The sequence below is a fragment of the Molothrus ater genome, chromosome 17, assembly GCF_012460135.2.
Source record: "Molothrus ater isolate BHLD 08-10-18 breed brown headed cowbird chromosome 17, BPBGC_Mater_1.1, whole genome shotgun sequence".
In the NCBI taxonomy this organism is placed as follows: domain Eukaryota; kingdom Metazoa; phylum Chordata; class Aves; order Passeriformes; family Icteridae; genus Molothrus; species Molothrus ater.
Window position 1 is genome coordinate 14,225,421 of NC_050494.2, and position 23,292 is coordinate 14,248,712.

The 23,292-nt window shown below is 49.5% G+C and overlaps 1 protein-coding gene across 4 annotated transcripts; it reads left to right on the top strand.

Moving 5' to 3' along the window:
- Positions 1-235: 235 nt before the first annotated feature.
- ADNP (activity dependent neuroprotector homeobox) lies at positions 236-22,112 on the top strand. 4 transcript variants are annotated; one of them, XM_036395493.2, is made up of 6 exons: positions 236-510; positions 11,162-11,318; positions 13,769-14,075; positions 15,440-15,552; positions 16,315-16,407; positions 18,034-22,112. In XM_036395493.2, exons 3-6 carry the CDS (start codon positions 13,784-13,786, stop codon positions 21,157-21,159), a joined length of 3,624 nt encoding a protein of 1,207 aa, XP_036251386.1. In that variant the 5' UTR covers positions 236-510; positions 11,162-11,318; positions 13,769-13,783; the 3' UTR covers positions 21,160-22,112. The 4 variants fall into 4 exon arrangements, with proteins under 4 accessions (XP_036251386.1, XP_036251385.1, XP_036251388.1 ...); XM_036395492.2 differs by having other exon boundaries at positions 11,165-11,318; XM_036395495.2 differs by lacking the exon at positions 236-510 and adding an exon at positions 2,206-2,283 and having other exon boundaries at positions 11,165-11,318.
- Positions 22,113-23,292: the final 1,180 nt, after the last annotated feature.

Here is a 23,292-nt window from a genome sequence, read left to right on the forward strand (position 1 = left end):
GCGGCCGCCCCGGTGCGTCCCGAGGGGGCCCCCCCGCGGCGGGGCCGTGTCACCGCCCGGTGCCGCGGGAGCGGCGGGACCGGTCCCGCGGGGACCCCCGGGGCTCCCCCGCCCCCCCGGGGCGCGGCCCCCTCCCCTCCCGCCGGACAATGAGTCCCGTATGCTAATGAGGGTCTGGCGTCACTTCCGCTCTTTCTCGGCCGCCATCTTGGCCCGGGCAGGCTCTGGGCAGCGGGACCCGGCTGTATTGTCTGAGGGGCCCGGGCGCTGCCCCCGCCCGCGCCCCCGCCCCGGGCACCCGGCCCAGTGACCGCCGCCCCCGCCCCCGGGGCCGCTCCGCACCGCCCGCCCCGCACACTGCACCCCCCCCCCCGTCATTTCCCCCTTTGTCTCCCCCGCGCCGCCGGCGGCTCCGCTCCGCCCGCCCGCCCCGGGACCGGGCGGCGCCGGGGAGGGTCCGGCGGCCCCCCCCGCCCCAGCCCGCCCTCGCTGCGAGGAGAGCCCGGTCAGGTAGGTGCGAGCGCGGGTCCGCGGTGCGACCCGGGCGGGGACAGCGCCCGACCGCCCCCTCCCTCCCCCGGGCATCCCGCGCCGTGCCCGCCGCCCTGCCCGCCGCACCGGGCGTGCGGAGCTGGCAGCGGCCCCTCCCCGCCCGCACACATGTTGAGGAGCCCCGGCGGCTGCGGGGACCGCGGCGCTGCTCCCTCCCCGCCGCCGGCCCCGGCCGCCTCCCTTCCCTACACGGACGTGTCCCGGCAGCCCGAGGGAGCGGGACCGCTTGCTGCCGGCCGCGTCCGGCATCCCGGTGTGCAGCTGCACCGGGCCCCGCCGGCGGAGTTGGTGCTGGAGCGGCGCCGGGGATGCGATGAATGGGAGCAGCCCAGGGGTCCCTGCCCGCGGGAAAAGGCGGGATCCGCCGCTGCCATCCCGAGCCGCAGCCGCGGGATGGAGCGCCGTTGCCTCACCCATCCCTGCCCCGGGCCGCAGCTACCGACACCCGGTGCTGAGACAAAGGCGGGGGACACCAAACCCGGAGCCCGGCAGCCGCACCGGACAGATACCCCCGTGCCACGCACCCCCTTCCCGCGGCGGCTGCAGCCCGGGCGGGGGTTCCCAGACAAGTGGCAGTGCGTGCGCGGTGCCGGGGGCTCGGCGCACCCCCGGTGCCTCCGGGCAGCGGCCGCGGGCGTGACACCCCCGGCCCCCCCGAATGCGCCGCAACCCGGCCGGGGCGCTGCGCGGCGGCAGCCGGCAGGGGGCGCCCTGCGCGGCGGGCACCGCTGCGGCGGGGGGCGGGGGACGGAGCGGGCACCGGGCGGCTCGGCCCGGGCTCTGGGCTGCTGTCACCGCCCGGCCGAGCTCTGGGCTGCTGTCACCGCCCGGCCGGGGCTCTGGGCTGCTGTCACCGTCCGGCCGGGCTCTGGGCTGCTGTCACCGTCCGGCCGGGCTCTGGGCTGCTGTCACCGTCCGGCCGGGGCTCCTGTCACCGCCCGGCCGGGCTCTGGGCTGCTGTCACCGTCCGGCCGGGGCTCTGGGCTGCTGTCACCGTCCGGCCGGGGCTCTGGGCTGCTGTCACCGCCCGGCCGGGCTCTGGGCTGCTGTCACCGCCCGGCCGGGCTCTGGGCTCCTGTCACCGCCCGGCCGGGGCTGCTGTCACTGTCCGGCCGGGCTCTGGGCTGCTGTCACCGCCCGGCCGGGGCTCCTGTCACTGTCCGGCCGGGCTCTGGGCTCCTGTCACCGCCCGGCCGGGGCTCCTGTCACCGTCCGGCCGGGCTCTGGGCCCCTGTCACTGTCCGGCCGGGCTCTGGGCCCCTGTCACCGCCCGGCCGGGCTCCCAGGCCCGCTGGCTGTCCCGACTCCGGGAACGGGGCTGCAGCCCTCGCTGTGGGGCGAGCCTCGAGGGGCTTTGTCTGGGACCGCAGGGCAGAGCCCCCGGAACTGGGCGCTGCCAGGTGTTGATGGTTGTTGGGTGTATTTAGGCCGTTTGGTAGGTCAAAAAGGTTTGCATTCGTTATAGAGAAAGCCCCCTTTTTCTTAAGTTGTGGGGTTTATCTCCCTAGCTGTGTTTCTATTTATTTTTGCTGCTATTTTCTATTTCTGTTTGGAGGTCTGAGGTAACAGAGGCAGAGGATTCCCGCCTGTCAGGGTAGCACGGACCGACCTTAGCTGGCTGCTGTGCCAGCAGTGTGCCTCAGCAGTGCTCCCTCCTGCAGGGTCTCCTACTTGGAAAACTTTCACTTCAGGACTCTGCAAACTCATAATCACAAGTTGTCATCCTTCTAGGTGAGAAAGATGGATCAGTCTGTTTAAGAAACAGAAAAGCCTTTTTTTTCCTGCTTTTAATAACAAACCAAACCAAAGCTTGGTTCCTTTGCAGATGTGCAGTTGCAGATGTTGGGCAGTAATTTGATATCAGTAGATGAACATCTACCATGGTATGTGCTGAAATCTTAAAGGAGACAACAGAAGAGAATTGTTAAAAGAATTACATCAGATGCTGATGAGTTGTAACATAATGGTTACCTTTTCTGAAGATTATTACAGCAAATATTTCCACCTTCAGTCTAGCTAGAGATGTCCTTTTTGACACACAATAAATAACCTGTTCTCCAAAACTGACACTAAGCTAGATGGTTTTGCACTGTTTTTGGTGGTTAGCTGCCCTTTGCTCAACTTAGCATTATTTCTTAGCTAGCATTCAAGAGTGACTTTTTGGTATCCAACAGACATGAGATGCTCCCAGGGGACATCTCTGAGATCATTGAAAACTAATACCGTTTTAGTGCCCCATTACTAAAAGTATTTTTTTTTTTTTTTGAATTGAAGTGCTGGTCCATCAGAAGGGTTTGTAGAAGGCATCTCTTTAGGTTAGCACTGTTTCTGCTTCAGGGTGTGTTGTCATGAAGAGCCTGCAGTGCACTTGTGTTAGGCTGAGGGAGGTGGCTGCTGCTGCTGGGTGTGCAGGGGAAGGTGAAAGGTGACTCCTTTGCCTGCAGGTGAGACAGACCTGGAGTCACAGTTGGCAGTGAAAAGTCTTCACGGGAGAGGAAGACTGAGGAGGAACTTCCTGACTGTTTTGGAGAGTTCATGCCCTGCGGCGTTCAGCATCAGCTGCACAAGCACAGCCCCCAGGAAGGTGTGTGTGCGCCTCAGGCTGAGAGCAGGGACGGGATGGATTTTCTGTGTGTGCAGGGCAGAAGTTGCCAGTGGTCAGAAGTTCTCCCTGCCAATAACAACACAGGGGTCCCTGTTCTTGCCACAGTTTGTGGGTTAAGTGTGAACTCTCACTTGGTGCTGCCCAAGTCCCTGTGCTGTTCTGAGCACTGTGAGCTGGAGGGAAAGGCAGGACACTGTTCTGGGGCTGCTCACACACTTCAGGGTGAATAACAGCTGATTATTCCCAGCTCAGCTTTGCCACTCTGTAATAACATAAATACTGAAAGTAAACATTGAAGTTTACAGTAGAATTCCTGGAATACGGAAATGTATCAGAATCTTATCAGTAGTCATAAGAGATATGGTCCAAATATGTATTTTATAGCTTGTTATTAAGATGGCAGCTGATTTGATTGATGCAAAGAAAGAAATTGAAACAAGTGATTTTGTGGAAGCAAAGATGGTGCTCCTGGGTTGATGTGTTTGTTTTGAGGTAGCTGCAAGTAACATTTAGCAGCTTCATAGGAAATGTGTTGGGGTGGTTTTTGTGGGGTTTTATTTTCAGAAAGGGAAAGTCATCTTTGCTCCACTACTTGAAGTGTTTAAGGGAGACAAAATTCTGTCTGGGAATGAACAAAGCAGTATCAGATCTGAGGAGGACTAGTGTAAAGACTGTGGGAGAGGTGCCAGGAGAGGCAGGGAACAGCTCTGGGGCTGCAGCTGCTCAGTGTTGTTTCACAGGTGCCACTGGAGCTGCTCTACCTGCATGGGTAAAATTGACAATTTTTTAAAAGTCATTAGTGCAGCTGAGATTGTACATTAGTAATGCTACATGTAGCAGGATTATTTTCTTTAAGATGCATGCACCATGCTTGTTTAAAAAGGCAGCAGCTGACTATGCTGGCCTGTATCTAAACAAGCATCACACCAATTTTTTTGTTCTATTGAGTCAAGAGCTGCTCTGTGCCCAGATTTACACACACACACACATATATATATATATAGGTAATGGTTCCTATGAACATAATTGTAACAGGATAATTTTTAATGTGGAGATAGTTCTGCTCATATAAATAAATCTGTTGTTAGTGGTGTTTCTTGATAGTGTAAGAGATGGAGATGACAATGAAAGGTGTCTGAGTCTCTGCATTGGAAAACAAGAACTCTTGTTGATGTTAATTTAGTTTTACTAAAAAGAAATCCTATACTTTCAGGATATGTGGGAGGTTTCCTTTGCCTCACCTGACACGTTTGGGAAGAATGCCCTTGCTCTCCTAGGCAGGATGGCCAAATTGGCCTGTTCCTTTGGAGCTTTCAGGAAGAACTGAAGTCTGGTTTAGAATCAGATGGGTGCTCCAGATTTGAATAAAGGCTTTGGAGAGGGTGTAACTCCTGTTTATCTACCTGAGGGCCGTGTGCCTCCAGGCAAGAACTGCATTGTTCAGAGCTTCACGGCAGCTCTGGTGTCAGAAGGCAAACTGGAGCTTGTATTTAGTGTCTCTGATTTCCCTGTAGTGCTCTTGAATGTGAATGAGGGTTGATGGTTTGGAGTAAGAATGGAGTAAATACCATTTTTTCTGCAGTGAGTCACTTTCAGTTACCGCCATTATATCCTTACTGGTTTTGTTTTGGTTTTTTTTAAGGTGGCATTAAGGATTATTTAGATGAAAACTGACAGTAGCTGTTGAGTCAAGGCCTGTGTAGTTGACCTTGTGGACACATCACACCTGCAGATGTATGCAGATCACTTGGCAAAAATCTTTCATTTAACATCTACTTCTCAAGTTGTATCTAAAACACTTAACAGTAAACAAAAATAAAGCAACTGTGTGAGCAGCTGTTCCCTGAGGGAGCACTCCCACTCCTCCAGGGCTGCAGGTGGAGGAAAGGGCCTCCTCTCAAGCCTGCCTTCACCTTTGGCTGTTTCTTCCCTGCCCCAGCTCCTCTCCCAGGTCTCAGCCAATGCTTTCTTTCACCCTGTTCTCCCTCTGTGTGCATTGATTTCTGATGGGACTCTGGCTCTCACAGCTTGTGCTCGTGCTGCAGCTGGGCCAAGGAAGCTGTTGGTGGTGCAGCTTCATAGCAGCAGCAGTCAGGGGACAAAATGGCTCTGGAAGTCTAAGTGGGCAAGATAGTGGTCTTAAAATGCTTTTTCACCTAAATAGTCAAACTCAAGTTTGTGATCTTTTTTGTTTTGTTTCCCATTGCTGCTGCTGTTGCTATGAAGCCCTTTGCCTTTTGAAGGCTCCTGAGGCAGATGGGAGCCAGCAGTAGCTGAGGTGGGCTAACACTGGAATGTAGGCAGGGACTGGAGCCCTTGGGAGCTGTGCTTAGACAGAGAGGGAGAGGTAAGAAATGCAGTGGAAGACTGAGCTGAAGCTCTTGTTTACAGCCTTTCCCCGTGTTGGAATGGCAGCGTTTGTGCCTCGCGTGTGTGAAGTGTAAGGCAAGGGAAAACAAGCGGCACCAGCCTCCTTCAGTGCCTATTTTTACCCTTGGAAAACTCAGATGCAGCCAGTTGGCGAGATCCCTCCAGTATCTGCTGGATCTGCTGTCTGAGACAGCGTGCATTGGCGGGGCTGGGGATGAGCTGGGGAAAGTATCCCTGTGCTCTTTTGTGTGCTGGTTTGTGTGCTGAGGGCACAGCAGGGCTGCTCTGCGCTCTGGGTGTGAATACCTGAGGGCCTGTGCCTGTGTAGCTGTGCCTGTGTGTGTGTGTAACTGTGTGTGAGTGTGCCTGTGTGTGTAGCTGTGCCTGTGTGTGTGTGTGAGTGTATCTGTGCCTGTATGTGTGTTTGTGTGTATCTGTGCCTGTGTGTGTGTTTGTGTGTAGCTGTGTCTGTGTGTATCTGTGTTTGAGTGTGTGTGTGTGTGTGTATATCTCTGTGTCTGTGTGTATCTGTGTTTGAGTGTATCTGTGCCTGTGTGTGTGTTTGTGTGTAGCTGTGTCTGTGTGTATCTGTGTTTGAGTGTGTGTGTGTGTGTCTGTGTGTGTGTGTATATCTCTGTGTCTGTGTGTATCTGTGTTTGAGTGTATCTGTGCCTGTGTGTGTGTTTGTGTGTAGCTGTGTCTGTATCTGTGTTTGAGTGTGTGTGTATCTGTGTCTGTGTGTATATCTCTGTGTCTGTGTGTATCTGTGTTTGAGTGTATCTGTGCCTGTGTGTGTTTGTGTGTATCTGTGCCTGTGTGTGTGTGTGTAGCTGTGTCTGTGTGTATCTGTGTTTGAGTGTGTCTGTGTGTATCTATGTCTGTGTGTATCTGTACATGTGTATCTGTGTTTGTGTGTATGTGTGCCTGTGCCTGTGTGTATCTGTGCCTATGTGTGAGTGTTTGTGTGTATCTGTGCCTGTGTGTGTGTGTATCTGTGTGTCAATGTATCTGTGCCTGTGTGTGAGTGTTTGTGTTTGTGTGTATCTGTGCCTGTGTGTATCTGTGCCTGTGTGTGAGTGTTTGTGTGTAGCTGTGTCTGTGTCTGTGTGTGTGGGAGCTGCCAGGGCAGGGCTGGAGCTGCTTCCTGCTGCCCCGGGGCTTGGCTGGAGCCCAGCACTGCTGTTTGGGTGAGGGAAGGAGCTGCTCTGCCCCAAACCACTCCTCTGGCTGTATCAGGGCTCTGCTCTGGCTGTTGACACAATGCTGATGTCAGGAAACATGACACAGAGGGCAGGGGACCATTTTCACTTGCAGTCCAATCTGGCTGCAGTTTCCCAGTCAGTGTAATCCAATCATAAATTACGTGTATATTGATTATTTGCTTTGTTCTTACACGTTTTACAGCAACCACTGTGCTGCTTTGTTTAATTACACAAATGTTTTTGTGAGCTTTGGATTGAAAATTTAAAGGTGATTCTTGATTTAATTTAAATGGTAACTGCTCATTCATTAATCATGCTTCTGTTTCTAAAATTCTTTTTATTCTGGGATTGCTCATGCTTAGCTACAGTCTAGATGAGGATTATTTTGGAATTATAGAGCATATTCATGCAGCTGTTTTTCCTGATCACTGAGGTGTGGATATCATGGTGTAAGCAAATAATATCCTTTGTGCTTCAATGATCTCCAGCCTGGATTTCAAATTTCTGCAAGATGTGCAGGCTTTATTGCATTTCACACCAAAATCTTTTAGAAATAGCCCTGAACAAGCCCGGCTCTCGCACTGAGGATGTGTATTGAATATTGATTGAACTGCCCATGTTGTGTGCATATAAACATTTATCTGTGGAGGTCTTGAACAGCCACAAAAGATATTCTCTAAGATGGCAGGAGGTGTGCAAGCATGATTCTGGAGCTATGAGTGTCTCTAATTCAGGATTTCTTGTGCCCTAGAGAATGAACATGATTTCAAAGTGCGTTTCAGAATGCACCAGAGGTTGATGTGGCCTTTATCAGGTGTGTTGAAAAGATCCCTCAGAAAACATTCAACTGCAGCTACCAGCATTCTTTACATACCTCAGCCTATATAATCAAAATCAGAAAATCCACCAGGAGTTCCCAGCAGAGCCTAGGGAAGCAGATTGTTCGTCAGAACAGAAATAAGGAGTTGGGGTTCCCGGAGCAATCAAAATTTGACCATTTTGTATTTCAGACTGGGGCACAGAGATGCCACAGTGCCCAGGACTCCTGCTGAACCGAAGTTGATGAGGAAACAGTTAATTCCTGAGTAGTTTTGCAGTGAGTGTCCACACCCACCAGATGGAGCTTCGGGCTCCAGTGGAAAATTCCAGAAATTGAGCAAGAATGAGAAGTGTGTGAATGACTTAGGAGATCCCTGTCTGCAGGACTGCAAAAGGTGGTTTTATAGCCTTTAAATAAAAAATGAATGGAGACTGAGGCGTGTCAGCCTTACTGATTCCTTTCACTACAACTGCCTTCCATAGTTCTTCCTTGGATGGCAGGTTGGGAGTTCTTAATGCAAGAGTCAAGCTGAGGCTAGGCAGCAAGCCCAAACAAAAAGGTATAAACCAGAGTTTCATAAACCTTTGCTGAAAATTGCCTGTAACCACTGAAACAGGATGTTAAACGTTTTTAGTCTCAGAATTTCCTCCCAAGGATAAGGTGGGGTTTTCTTTAGTACCACATTTTAGATGGACTTCTCTCCTGAGGCCATGTTTGTGTAGGATGCCCTGAGAAGTGGTGTGAAATGGTCCTTTTGTTTTGACACACAATTTCAAACTGGTTTTGGAAGTTGCTGATCTGGTCTCTGAAGTGGTTTTTAATGTTTTTAAATCCTTGGCTTTTTGGCAGAGGGGCTGTTAACAAACTGCCTGTGTGCCTGTGAGGGAGAGCTGGAGTGTGTGCTGTGCACAGATGGCTCAGGTCTTACAGTGCTTTGTCCAGGTAGCAGCCTGCAGCTGGGGCTTTCCATCAGTGTGATATCCTCAGCTCTAGAGCTGGGCTTTCCAGAGGGCGTCACTCGGGGTTTGTGTTGATTCCTCTTCTGTGTGCCCAGTCCTGTTTTGGGTACGCACCCGAGCGGGGGGGCTGGGGCTCACTCACAGCAGGCGCTGGCTCTGCACCCCAAATCCCGCTGGAGCTGAGCTGTGAGCAGCTGGAGCATCCCTGCTCCTGGGGCGGGAGCTTCCCGTGCAGGTGGGCCAGGGGCAGGGCTCTGAGAGGAGGGCTCTCAGCTGGAAGCGCCACTGTTACAAAACAGCCTCCCCAGGATCACAGCGCATGGCAAAGGAGCCCTCCGTGTCTGGCATTTCAGGTGTGCTGCTGAACTGCAACTCTCACTACCCTCCCAGGAGTGTGGGTGCACAGCCCTTGCAAAACTAGGCCAGAAATGCTTCAGTAAGGAGGAAAGGGAAGAGTCCTGGGGAAGAAAGTGAAAATTCTCAATGTCAGCCAGTGAGAGGTGTGCTGGAAGAGACTCTTCAATCACTCTCTCTGTACAGGGAGCAGAGAGAGTTAATTGCAACTCTTACTTTCAGGAGGGCTCTCAGTAGTTTCTGTTCTCCCAAATTCTCTCTTCTCTCTGATACTTCTATTCCTTTTTTCTGATACCTTTTTTTCTGTTACCTTTTTTTCTGATACTTCTATTCCACTTGCTCACTCTTCCCTGAGATAACCCTTGTGCTTCCCATCTATCACTGTTCCTTGCTCAGCTGTCTGGGAATTGTCAGGTCTCAGGGACAGGCCATCACTGTCCTCATGTGAATATAGAATATTCTACACCATCACACCACAGAGCATCATTTAACCTGCATACACAGAGAGGCAGCTTTTCTGTTGCTGTGGGAACCACAGGTTCATTTTCTTGCATATTTTCCCTGTATTTTAAGAGATTTCACTTAGCGTTGCACTACCAGCCTTCTCTGCAAATCTGTTTGGTGGCTGGCTTCTAGAGCAGGCTATGAAAGGCAGTTTGCTGGGCAAATTGTTAAAAGTTACCTTGTTTCAAAAGCAGCTGGAGTAGGGAAATAAAATACACAGTATCAAGAAACCAAGTCTTGTTTCATCTTGCCCAGGGAAACAGAGCTGCTGCCAGCTCTGATGTATGATTCTGTCCTGGGCTGTTAGGTATAAACCAGTAACTTCTTCAGCTTGAAATACTGGCACAATACTGGCTAAAATCAAAGACATTTGGATGACATAAGAAGCATGCCAGATGCTTGGGGATCCTTGTCAGCAGCACAGCACGGGGAAATGATCCTCAGTGTTTGGGAGACCCAGCATGGGATGAAGTACTTCCCTGAGCTCAGTGTCATCAGCCTGATGCAGTAATTGCCACTGATCTGCTCTCGAGGCTGATGGCTCCTCACCCAGAAGTGTGTTTGCTGCAGGGAGGACTCCCTGGGAGAGAGTTCATTTGGACTTGTTGGACACACACAGGGACACAAAGTCTGCCTTCTGGTCAGAAAATGATCCAGTGTGAAACAACATAACCCTTCTTTGGGTGGCTGAGGGAATGGGTGATGCTGTTAAGTAAAGCACACGCAATATTCCAATATTCAGGTTTGCTGCCATGTGAAGTAGTTTAAGAATGTTGTCTTTTTTAATTTCTTAAAATGTTGTAGTGTCTTGTCTTGGAAGTGTACTTGCCAAAGAAAAGCACTCTGTACTTGAGGCTGTTCTGTCTGAGTAATCAAGAGATTAAATCTAACAATTTATATTGCCTTACTCCCTGGCAGAGTAATTATTAATGACTCAACAAGTTTTGCTTTTGTAAACTTTAGATTTGGTCGTTTCAAATTTTGTGGTTCTAACGTTACCTGTTGCGTTTCCAGTATGTGCAAGGCTGACTTTCTGTCCGTGGCTGATGTCACTTGAAGAGGAATCAGTGTTCGCACAAAGTGTGATCATTTACATGCCATTTCCCCAAACTCCCCTCCTCTGCCAGGTTTAATCTTTAGTGCTTACCAGAGGAATGTGTGTCCCCAGGGCTGTGCCTGGGCCCTGTTTGATGTCCCATTGTCATGTAAGGTGGGACCTGTTTGTAGGGAGCCTCCCAGGCAGTGTCCGAGGGTGCCGGCAGTGTCCGAGGGTGCCGGCAGTGTCCGAGGGTGGTGGCCGTGTCCCTGAGGTGCCAGGACGCCGGCAGTGTCCGAGGGTGCCGGCAGTGTCCGAGGGTGCCGGCAGTGTCCGAGGGTGGTGGCCGTGTCCGAGGGTGCCGGCAGTGTCCCTGAGGTGCCAGGACGCTGGCAGTGTCCGAGGGTGCCGGCAGTGTCCCTGAGGTGCCAGGACGCTGGCAGTGTCCCCGAGGTGCCAGGTGCAGCTGTGCTGTGGTGCTGCTGGCTCGGGTGAGGTGCTCCTGGGGATGAGCCGCAGCAGTGCAGGGGGGGATGGAGTGTGAGGAGGAGCGTTCCCAGGCTCTGCACTGCTGGGTGTCTGACCTGGCTACCTGAGCTCAGTCTGAGCCCCGCAGAGTCCCCCAGCAGAATCGGCACAAACCTGGAGCTCAGACCTGCTGCAGCCCCAGCCGAGGCACGGCTGCGGTTCGTACCTGTCAATGTGACACTGCCCTTATCACGCCTCTTATCTCCTGTCTCTGCTCTCTGTTCTGTCCAGCAGGATATGAGCCTTCCTCTGTGCCCGGGCTTTGGGCTCCCCCAGGGGGTGTAACGGAGCCCTGAGGGGGCGTTCTGCAAGGAGAATTGGCTTTGGAGGCTTGTGCTTGAAACTTGTCCAATGAGTGTGAGACGCCCAAGCACCATTCATTTTGGAGGTAAATGCCTCTTCAGAAGTACTGCAGAGATGGGGAGGAGTAAAGATTTTCATTTGCCAAAGTATGGGCAAAAAAAGGATAGTTTTGACTGTTTGCTTCTGAGGTTTGGACATTTTGAACTTAAAGGAACACCAACTCCATTCTAGAAAAATTGAGAGGTTGGGGGGCTTTGGGTTCAATCACTCTGGCAGCTTCACTGCAGATTAATTGGTTTCCTAGTTTAAAATTCTCCCTCTTCTGTCGGTTTAAAACCATCAGAGGTGAAAGTGAAAGCTAGTTTAGACTGCAAGAGAGATGATTCTGGAATGCTAAACAAACTGGGGGAAACACCCTGACTTGGGATGGGAAAGTTCAAAGATCTGCAATTGAAGTTGGATGTCCCTTTAAGTTATTCCTTGGAATATGGCATTACTTATTTGAATCTCAAGTGAAATGTTTAATTTTGGAAATTCAGCTGAAATGCTCTTTATTAAGGTATTTTCTATCATTTGTCTATAAACTGATCAGTCAAAGTGAGCTGTATAAAGGGAGGGGAGGGGAGAATCCTGTGAAAAGATAAAACCAATGGGGGGAAGCCCCCAGCGGCAACCCAAACAGAAACAAATGAAAGAAAATACAACAATGACAGATTAAAATGCTGCTAATTGCCTTGGGTGGGGGAGGGAAAATCATTTGCATGATGTATTTCATGTTATTGTTATTGAAATTGAACCAGGTTACTGATAAAATTGTAACGATAATGTACATTTACAAAGTTAATGAGTTAAGTTTGCTCCAGTAAAAAGCAGTAATGTCCTGGCACCCAGCCCACAGAGAACTGAAACTATGGTACAGATCTGCGGTGTCTGGGTTGCACTGAGGGTGCTGATCCTGGGTTCCCGTTGCTTTTTGATTTTAATGCCAACTGTTACTGAGAAATATTTAATACCCAAACCCAGGCTGTCTGGTAGAGAGCTACCCACCCTTTTAATGAAGTAATATTTAGCATGATCTGAATTTTATGTACTAATGTGTTACCACACTGCATGAATTTTTTTTATTATGGTGTTTGACTCTGCTGCAGCCCTTCCCTTTTAGCATTATTATGGATATTAAGAAATTTGGGGTTGAATTATTGGAATGAAAGTCATGGGATCATGATACAGACCTAACAAAGGCAATAGAACAGAGTAGAGGGTTAAAGTGTGTGGGGTGGGATGTATTGTAGGGAAAAGGAACAGCTTTTAGAATAAGGGTTTGAAACATTGCTTTTTCTGTAGGAAAAAGATGGAGTATTGCATGCTGGGAACAAGTGCTTTCCATAAGGTAGCTAAATTTTAAAAGTACATTTGTTTCATTTTGTTTTAGGCTTTGCTTAAGTATTGTAATCTAGTAATTTTGTCCTTTCCGCAGTTTTCATTTTGATTAGACCTCTGCAAATCTTTCTTCAAAACTTAAAAAAAACCCAACCAAAGAACTCAAACCTGGCCTACAACTGCAGTTTTCCTTTTCTGAAACATTGCTCACTGTGTACAGAAAAAAATATTTAAAGGTTATCAATAATGGTATAAATTCTTCCGTGATTTCAAAATTGCAGGCACTAACACTTTTACATTTGAAAATGTGAATGTGTTGGGTGACTACAGAGAAACGACCAAAAGTAAATACAGTTTGTTAAATGAAGTCTCCATTGACACCTTTCTAGAAACAAAATGCCCCAAGCCTCAAAACACCAACCCCAAGAAGCCCCACCCCTCAGGAATGCTGTCAGCAGAAACTCCAAGTAAATAGTCTCATTTTTTTCCTTTGTTCCTGTGGGTAGCAAGACATAACACACTTGGAGGAAGTCTGGGTAGATGAGTCAGGACTTATTTCATTAACTGCAGTTAAATGTTTTGGCCAGGTTTCCCCAGGAAACAAAGCTTACACAATTTTTCAGATTGTGGCTTGTCTCCTAATCCCCCTTCCCTCCTCCCAGCCAAGAGAGCCATTTTCACCCAAAGTGGGTGGAGATGGAGGTCTGGAAAGAAAAATTAGCACCTTTAAGTTGGATTAAATGCACCTCTCCAGAAAGAGAGGGGACCGGTTTGAAAGTCCCCAAGATCCCTTCAGCCTCTGTCCACCCCCAGCCCGTTCCTCAGCAGCAGCAGCAAAGCCAAGGGGCTGCCAGAGGCTCTGGGGGAGGAGGAGCTGCAAGGAGGGGACAGAAATGCCACTGGCACTGCTCAGCCAGGGCTCCTGGGGTCACTGCCCGTGCTGCTGAGCTGGCCCCTGGAGCTGGCCTGACCCAGGGCCTGGCCGGGCCCAGCTCAGAGCGAGCCCAGGCTCGGGAGGGAAGAGGAGGAGCAGGGCACTGAGCAGGGCATTCATTGCCTGTGTGTTGTGTGAAGTGTGGAGCTCCGAGTGAGCTGGTGTGCCTGACTGAGTGCATGTCCAGAGTGCATTATTCCATGGATACGATGTTATTGCAGGTACAGCAGCAGCTCATGATGCCCCGTAAAGCTTTTCTTTCCCAGAAAGAAAAGCAGGCTCGTGCCAGGGAAAGGGATATGTTAAAAAAGAGGAGGAGGCGACAAGACTATCTCAAAAGAAGCGTGGAGCCGCAGAAAAATACAGAAACAATAAAATGGCACAGGGATGATGAGAAGAGGAGAGAAAATGAGCAAGTTAAGGACAAAGATATCAAGAAGCGGTGGAGACAGGATGAGAGAGAACGACGAAAGAATGTGGACGCTATGAATTGGCACAGGGAAGAGGAGAAATGGGAAAATGAGCGAGGTAAGGACCAAGGAGGCCAAGAACCAGCAAAGAAAGGAGAGGGGGAAGGAGCACGGAAAGGCTGGACCTTGTCAAGCAGCAGAGCATGATGAGGGGGAGAGGGGAAAACAGAGGAAGAGCAGTTGTGGTTTATAAGCATGCACAGAAATAACAGCACATAGTATCCTTTAGTTCAAAATTGATTAAAATCTGCTTTAATGACCTAGACTTCTTACACTGCTGATTATTTTAGTAAGACAAGATTGAGCTGAGTCACGATGGGACAGAACAGGCTGGGTTTGCACCTTGCTTATACAAATGTCTGTGTTGCACACTTGATCACACCTAATGCTTTGTTCAACAGGGTAGTTGGTAATTCTGGTTGTCAGATCACCAAAAAGTTCATGTTTTCTCAGTTTTCATAATAGGAATAAATGAGAACATTAGGAAGGGAAGGGTCAACCTCGTGTGCTTATAAGAGAAGGTAAAACTGATGCTATATTTCATTCTTTTTAATCATGTGCAAGAGGGTTGAAATCACTTCTGCAGTTTTATCCTGAGGTCACTTATTTAGTGAAAATTGAATGGAAGTGTGAATTTCATGGAATGCTTTTAAGAAACATTCAGCTCAAGAGATAAAATGAAGAAATTAGAAGCCATTAAGAAGAAATTCTTCCCTATGAGCCCGTGACAGAGCTATCCCAGAGAAGCTGTGGCTGCCCCATCCCTGGAAGTGCCCAGGGCCGGGTTGGATGGGGCTTGGAGCAACCTGGGATAGCAGAAGGTGTCCCTGCCCATGGCAGGGGGGAGCTGGATGGGCTTTAATGCCCCTTCTCACCCAGGCCATTCCATGATGATCTATGAAGGAGATCATCTCTTCCTAGGAGAATCTTGCTGAACAGCTTCAGCCAGTTAAAGCTCTGAGTACAGTGGAGGGAGGAAACAGCATGAATTTCTTACCTACCTACAGCAAGATACAAGAAGCACTGAAATCTCTTGCAAGACTGACACAAACCTTGAAGCTCAGCTTGCCAGTTTTCAGATCAGTTAGGATACATTGCACATGAGAGAATTGAGTTCTGAAGTACTTCAGTGGAGGGCTGGTAAAGACAGACTCTCTGAAGAAATGGAAGTTATTTCCAGAGGCAGCCCATTGCTCCTGCAGTTCCATCAGTGTGTGGCCCGTTTGGCAGTGCCCTGTGCAGCCTCATGGGCAGCCTCAGCAAGGAGCAGGCCAGAGAATGTAACAGTGTGTTAGGGAATGGACAGCTCTGGGGCCAGTTCTGGGGGGGAATAAGGCAGATAATTGCTGATAATGAAAAGTGCAGCATTATCAGACAAAACACTTGACTTAAACCTTTTCTCTTACTCTTCTTTTCCAATAGAAACTATGTTCCAACTTCCTGTCAACAACCTTGGCAGTTTAAGAAAGGCCCGGAAAACTGTGAAAAAAATACTTAGTGACATTGGTTTGGAGTACTGTAAAGAACATATAGAAGTAAGTATGGCACCTCCAAGGGTTAGAGCTAAAATGCTGCAGAGTTAGGGGGACAGGGAGGTATTTGTGTATGCCCTGGTTTTTGTTTAGACCTGTTTAAGTTCCACACAAAGTAGGAGTAAATTAGAAACTTGAGATACAATGTACCTGTAAACACTTCTAGAAACATTAGTGGTTACTGAAATCCAGGAATGCTGGAAGAACCAGGATGGGTGTGAGATGTTGGGGCAGAAATGGGTCTGAGGTTTTCAGGAAGTGTTTGTGCTGCAGCAGGTCCTGAAGTTACAGAATCACCTCTGTGCCTGGGTCAGGCTGACTCCATGACAAAGGTGAAACGCCAAAGAAATGCTTCATAAGATAATTTTTTAAATAAGAATTAGGAGCCTTGGACATCACACATTGCCAACTTTAAAAGCTTCCTGTGTGAAATTAATTAAAAGCCAAACAAAACCAATTACACAAAATAAATACCACACCACCACCATCAGAAAAAGCAGCCAAAAAACCCCAAACCCACACATCAGTTTGGGAACACTTTTCTCCAGGATTGCTTTTGGAATGAGATGAGTTTGTAAATAAGTGTTGGGCTGGTCAGGAGGATGAGTGGTGAAGATGTTCTGCAGGTGTTTTGTGATATGGAGAATATTCAGAGCTCTCCCCCTCCCAGGAGGTGCCCTGCAAACTCCCCTGCCCTGAGTGATGGTCTCTGCCTTGGGCCTTGCTTCTGACTCTCTGTCCTCTCTTCCCATCTTCCTTCTCCAGGATTTTAAGCAGTTTGAACCTAATGACTTTTATTTGAAAAACACTACATGGGAGGATGTGGGACTGTGGGACCCATCGCTTACAAAAAACCAGGTTGGTAAGAGTTTCACTTGACACTGAGGCTGGAGTGGGTCATGCTGAAGGGCATTTCCCAGACATGCCAAGAGCTTTTCCTGCAGTTTTCCTCACTGATTTTCAGGTGTTGGCAGCTCAAGGGGCAGCAAAAAGCTATGTGCTTTTTTTCTTACTTTTGTTAAGTTGTTCCTGGTGTGTGTCTCAGGAGCCTGGGTGCCAGTGCTGCAGAGCTGGTGGGTCCTTGCTCAAGTCAAACAGCTGCACCTTAGGAGCCCCTTCCCACCTGTTCCCAAGCCTAGCACAATTTCACCAACCCTCTGGCCAAAGGATCAACAACTTTATACAATTGGCAATGGGTCTTTCACCTTTCCTTAGATGTTTTATTCCTGATTTCCATCCCTTCCAAAGCTGTTTCCCTGGATACTGCTGCTTAGTGCAGGGTCACTGTCAGTGCGGCTCTGGGTCCCACAGGCTGTGGCCCACATCTGCTTTGGGCTTTTCTAGTTCTGCACAGCAGCCCAGTGACACTGGAAGTCCTGCTGTTGTGATGTTTCTGAGCCAGTAAAAAAAGAATTTTGAGTTGAGCCAGCACTGCAGGGAGGAAACAATGCTGTTGGTGCTGTCTTGTACTAGGTAACCCAGAATAAAAATTGCAATAGAAGAGGAGACAGTTCTTGTTGGTTGGTTGGTTTATTTGTTGGGGCCAGGCTCCACCAGGTGTGGGAAGCTTCAGCAGGTGGCCAGAGCAGATATTCCAGCTTCCTTGTGCAGTGCAGCTCTCCAGCTCCCTCACCTGTGACCTGTGTGTAGCTCGGTGCACAGGACTTGTTGTGACACTCAGGAGGAATCTCAGTAACTCTGAACTCCCTGTGTTACCCCAGCTGAAGTGCCAGGCTGCTGGTGGCTGTCCCTAAGGCCTGTGGCACTCCAGACTGTGCTACAGCAGTTGACAAGAGCTGCATTGGCACCGTGTTAAATGGGACAGAAGCTGCAGGCAAACTGCAAGGGTGGAATTCCCAAATTTTTGGTTCCTCATTTGAGATTGGTTTAAAAATCAGGTTTGTTCTTTGATCACAAGGAAGAGGCTTGGTGGCTTTAAGGGCTTGTGTAGCCTGTGTCTTGGTAAGCTTACATCCTTCTGTTCACCAAAAAAAAAAGTTTGGAATTCCATCTTTGCTATTAAAGTGTGTAATGGGTAAGGACACTGAAATAGCTGAAGTTATAGATGCATATTACATCTATCAAGTTTGGCAGATTCAGGTGGGCAGTATCTCATCTGGATACAGTCTCATTTCCTCAAACAGTCCTGCTTGGCTTTCCCCCAGAAAGGAGCTCAGCTGCAGGGAGGAGGCTTTTTGTGACCAATAGGGAAAGACACTTCTGACTCAGCCTCACCTGCCAAGGTCATGGTTAAACCCCTGAGGGCCCCCTTGGCACTCAGCACGTCATGTGTGTGTTCATGTGAGCAGCTTTTTAGGGGCTGATCTGCAGGCCAGAAATGGGAGAGAACTGAACTGAAGGTTTGAGACAGTGGCAGGGGGCTCGTGAGTGTTGCTCAGAAAGGTTGTGTAGAGAATACCATGGGTGTTACTTTGCTGAGAAGTGCAGTTGAATATTTAGTCTGTGCTCTGTTCTCTGTTCAAGGACTATCGGACAAAGCCCTTTTGCTGCAGTGCATGTCCCTTCTCCTCGAAGTTCTTTTCAGCCTACAAAAGCCACTTCCGGAATGTTCACAGCGAAGACTTTGAGAACAGGATCCTGCTCAACTGCCCCTACTGTACCTTCAACGCGGACAAAAAGACTTTGGAAACGCACATTAAAATATTCCATGCTCCCAATGCCAGTACACCGAGTGGAGGCATCAGCACTTTCAAAGATAAAAACAAACACGAGAGCCTTAAACCCAAGCAGGCTGACAGTGTGGAACAAGCTGTTTATTACTGTAAGAAGTGCACTTACCGTGACCCGCTCTACGAAATCGTTCGAAAGCACATTTACAGGGAACATTTTCAGCACGTTGCTGCTCCTTACGTAGCCAAGGGAGGCGAAAAGTCCCTCAATGGTGCGGTTCCGTTGAGCTCCGGCGCCCGAGAGGAGGGGGGTATCCACTGCAAACGATGCCTTTTCATGCCGAAATCCTACGAAGCTTTAGTCCAGCACGTGATCGAAGACCACGAACGGATTGGGTACCAGGTCACGGCAATGATAGGTCACACCAACGTAGTGGTGCCCAGATCCAAACCTTTGATGCTAATAGCTCCCAAACCCCAGGATAAAAAGCCTATGGGACTCCCTCAGAGGATGGGTGCCCTCTCTGCTGGCAGCGTCCGCTCGCTCTCGTCACAGCAGATGATGAACAGACTCACTATACCAAAGCCCACGTTAAATTCTGCAGGAGTCAATATGATGTCAAACGTTCACCTGCAGCAGAACAATTACGGGGTTAAATCAGTACCTCCCAGTTACGTTGGTCAGCCAGGGGGGAGGCTCAGCCTCAGTGGCAATGCACCTGTTTCTCTTTCCCAACAATCACAAAGCATGAAACAGTTTTCGGCGAGTGGCAATGGAAGGCCTTACACTCTGGGAGGGGAGCAGAGGTCCCAGGCCTCAGCCAGGTACTCGCTGCAGTCTGCCAACTCTTCCTCGTTGTCGTCGGCACAGCTCAAACAGGCGTCGCTGTCGCAGTCCCAGGCATCCAGAGCTCTGGGTCAGTCTGGCTCCAAATCCCCCGTGGCTGCTACAGGTCCTTCCGCTGTCAACACCTCGTCCACGCAGAAGTGGAAAATCTGTACAATCTGCAATGAGCTGTTCCCCGAAAACGTGTACAGCGTCCACTTTGAGAAGGAGCACAAGGCCGAGAAGGTGCCTGCGGTGGCCAACTACATCATGAAAATCCACAACTTCACGAGCAAATGTCTCTACTGTAACCGCTACCTGCCCACGGACACGCTGCTCAATCACATGCTGATCCACGGGCTGTCCTGCCCCTACTGCCGCTCCACCTTCAACGACGTGGAGAAGATGGCTGCCCACATGCGCATGGTGCACGTGGACGAGGAGATGGGACCTAAAACTGACTCCACCCTCACCTTTGATTTGACATTGCAGCAGGGCAGCCACACGAACATACACCTCCTTGTCACCACCTACAACCTGCGGGATGCTCCTGCCGAATCCGTAGCTTACCACGCTCAGAACACCCCCCCGGTCCCCCCAAAACCACAGCCCAAAATCCAGGAGAAATCTGACGTACCCGTCAAAAGTTCTCCACAAGCAGCAGTGCCCTACAAAAAAGATGTGGGGAAAACTCTGTGTCCTCTGTGCTTTTCGATCCTAAAAGGCCCCATCTCCGACGCACTGGCACATCACCTCCGGGAGAGGCACCAGGTGATTCAGACGGTTCACCCCGTGGAGAAGAAGCTGACCTACAAGTGCATCCACTGCCTGGGCGTGTACACGAGCAACATGACGGCCTCCACCATAACGCTGCACCTGGTGCACTGCAGGGGTGTGGGCAAGACCCAGAACGGGCAGGACAAAGGGACATCGTCCCGGCTGGGCCAGTCCCCGGCGGCCGCGCCGCTGAAACGCGCCTACGAACACATGGAGTTCCCCCTGATGAAGAAGAGGAAGATGGACGACGATGACTCCCCCTCTGCCTTTGAGGAGAAGCCTGAAGAACCTGTAGTTCTAGCACTAGACCCCAAGGGTCACGAAGATGATTCGTACGAAGCCAGGAAAACATTTCTTACAAAATATTTCAATAAGCAGCCCTACCCCACTCGGAGAGAGATCGAAAAGCTGGCGGCCAGTTTGTGGCTCTGGAAATCTGACATCGCGTCTCACTTCAGCAACAAGAGGAAGAAATGTGTTAGGGATTGTGAAAAATACAAACCTGGGGTGCTGCTGGGCTTCAACATGAAAGAGCTGAACAAAGTCAAACACGAGATGGATTTTGATGCTGAATGGCTGTTTGAAAACCACGACGAGAAGAATTCCAGGGTCAATGTCAGTAAGACTGTTGATAAAAAAATCAACTTAGAAAAAGACAATGACAGTTCCTCAGACAGCTACGAAAACCTAGAGGAGGAATACAGCGAGAGCCGCAGTCCCTTTGGCCAGCATGTCTCTGACATGGGTGGGAAACCCTCGACAGACAGCACAGTGCAGGACCCCCAGGACAGCTTAGCCAAGGAGATCATGGAGGAAAACACACTAGAGTCTCCAGAGAAGGCTGAGCAAAAACAAGAGGAAAGCTCTAAATATGAAGAGATGATTGCTGCTGAAGAGCCAACAAAACTGGTGGGTGACGTTTCAGACAGTGAGGGTGATCAGGATGAGCAGGATGATGCGGTGGAATGGAAGGATGGAGCTTCCCAGTCTGAAAGCGGGCCTGGCTCCCAGCAGGTTTCTGATTTTGAAGATAACGCATTGGAGGTAAAACCAGAGGTGTGGACAGATGAATCTTCCCAAAGTGAAGATGCCAGGAGCAGTAAACCCACTGTGGAGGCCAAGGGGGGTGGATCTGAAAGCGATGAAGAACAGTCAAAGTGGAAGAATCGTTCCTATGGAAAAGTAGAAGGGTTTTGGTCCAAGGACCAGTCGCAATGGAAAAACGCCTCCGAGCTGGAGGAGAGCCTGGCCAGCGAGCAGATGGAGTGGCAGAGCAGCACAATGGACAGCGAGGACGGCGAGGGCTTCGGGGCCGTGGGGGCCGAGCCCATGCACGGCAGCCTGCCCGGGGTGGAGCTCAGCAGCCAGCAGGCGTGAGCGGCCCTGGCCCGGCCCTGCGCGGGCACCGCCGCCCTCCAGCTGCTCCTGCTGCCCGGGCTCACGTACAGATCTGCCGGCCCAGGGGCTGGCAGCTCTGCTGGCATGAGCACAGAAACTTAATGTGAAAATGGATACGCTGGTGGCTCCAGAATGCACACAGAGAAAAGCAGAGGATTACTTTATCTGCATTTCCAACCCTCCGTTCACCTTGTCCATGTTGAGTTGTGTCTTTCCAAGAGGCCCCTCTCCGGTAGCGCCGTGCCAGCGACCCGGTGCCCTGTATAGCAGACTCTGGGGAAATGGAGTTTTCATGTATCATTCTGAATAGTTGAAATGTATATTTGTACAGTCTTTTAGACCTATTCAAGTGAAGCTTATGGAACTGTTCTTGTGTACCCATCATAGATCTGTTTCTCTTTTTTAGTGTTGCCCTGCTGTGTAATAAATGCTGTATCTAGTTTCCCTAGCAAAGCTTGAGACTGCTCTAGTATGAATTTTGACAGACTTAGTTTTTGCACATAACCTTGTACAATCTCCAACCAGAGGCCAGCAACATAAAAATATATCTGGGCTCTGTTGTATTATAGAATTTTCTTGTTCTGAATATCCTTGACATGACAACTGATGACAAACATATTTCAGAGCCATTTTCTGAAATCTTTTAAGCTAAAAAAGAAAAATCACATGCAAGAAACAAGTTTGCAGCTACTAATTTTGACACCTTTTAGATCTGTATAAAAGTGTATTGTGTTGAAGCAGCACACTGAGACAAAGTGCTGGGTTTGGATATTTAGTTTTATCTTTAGTTAACACCAACAAGGTGTTGTATTCATTTATACCATCTAATATATGACACACTGTTGTAGTATGTATAATTTTGTGATCTTTATTTCCCTTTGTATTCTTCATTTAAGCATCTAAATAAATTGCTGTATTGTGCTTAATGTAAATATTTGCTTTATTACATGCAAGTGCTCCATTCCTGGTTGGTAAATCCCACCTCACTATATTCATTCCTCCTTGTTTGCCTCTGTTTTTCCAAGTGCTCCCCAGCCCTGCTGGGGCCTCTCTGTTTAGTACTTACTGAATACTTATCTCCTTCAAGGTTATTGAGAATCTGCAGAGTAACTTGGGCCGAAATGTGTTGTTCCTGTTCAGTGCTGTAGAACACAGTTATAAATAGCATTGTACTGGTTTGCTTGTGCTGCATCCTGGGGAAAGGAGGTCTGTGAATTCCTGGATGAATGGAGATCTGATTTCACCTGGAAATTCCTCCCCTGAGTGTGCAGAGCACTGGGCCTGGGGGCCAGGAGGGCAGTGCTTTGGAATACTGACCCTTCCCACAGGGAAGGTAAAGGAAATCGAACACCAGAAAAACTGGAGCTGAGTTTGTTCAAACTGTGCTTGGTTTGGCCAGGCCAGGCCTGCAGTGTGGCCTCTGGGCAGGGACCTGAGGGGATTCACTGAGGGGACTCTGCTGTGATGAGAAAAAACTCTGTGCAGTGAGGAATTGCAGCAGCCTTTATCTGTTTAGCAATGACACAAACAATTTGCTATCCTTTTATCAATGTACATCACACTTCTCTCAGTACCTGCTAAGGTAATGTTAATATTAGCAAACTTTATAGTTAAAAATCAGATTGCAGTGTTCCGAAGTCCTGGGTGTAGTCAGTGAAAAGTAAGAGTGAAATTTGAACTCTTTAGTAGTGTTTCATTTGCCAGAAAATTCCAGGAAATACCATTTTATACAGTGATTAAATTAAAGGTCTTGTATGCAACCATTCTCTTACCAGGATATCAAGAAGGATGGAGGGTGGTTATTTAAAGTCTTGGTATAAACTTTCTAGTATTTCCAACCAGTTACTCTTCAAATCTGGCTTTGAGGCTGTTCACTGATTCCTCTCCAGATTTGAGGCTAACCACACTTTTGAGGAAGTCAGAAAGGGGAAGAAAATAGTTCAGTAAAACTGGAAGGACCTTAACCCGATGTGTGTAATTTAAGATGTGGTACCATGAGCTGGATGGGCTGGAAGTTACCCGCGTTTCACAGCCCCTCTGCAGTCCTGGGGCAGATCCCCAGCATTTCACAGCCCCTCTGCAGTCCTGGGGCAGCTCCCCAGCATTTCACTG

Coding starts and splice junctions, on each gene's coding strand:
- ADNP (XM_036395493.2), top strand. CDS start 13,784: ATGATGCCCCGTAAAGCTTTTCTTTCCCAGAAAGAAAAGCAGGCTCGT. Junction 14,076..15,439: donor GAAATGGGAAAATGAGCGAG/GTAAGGACCAAG, acceptor CTTTTCCAATAG/AAACTATGTTCCAACTTCCT. Junction 15,553..16,314: donor ACTGTAAAGAACATATAGAA/GTAAGTATGGCA, acceptor TTCCTTCTCCAG/GATTTTAAGCAGTTTGAACC.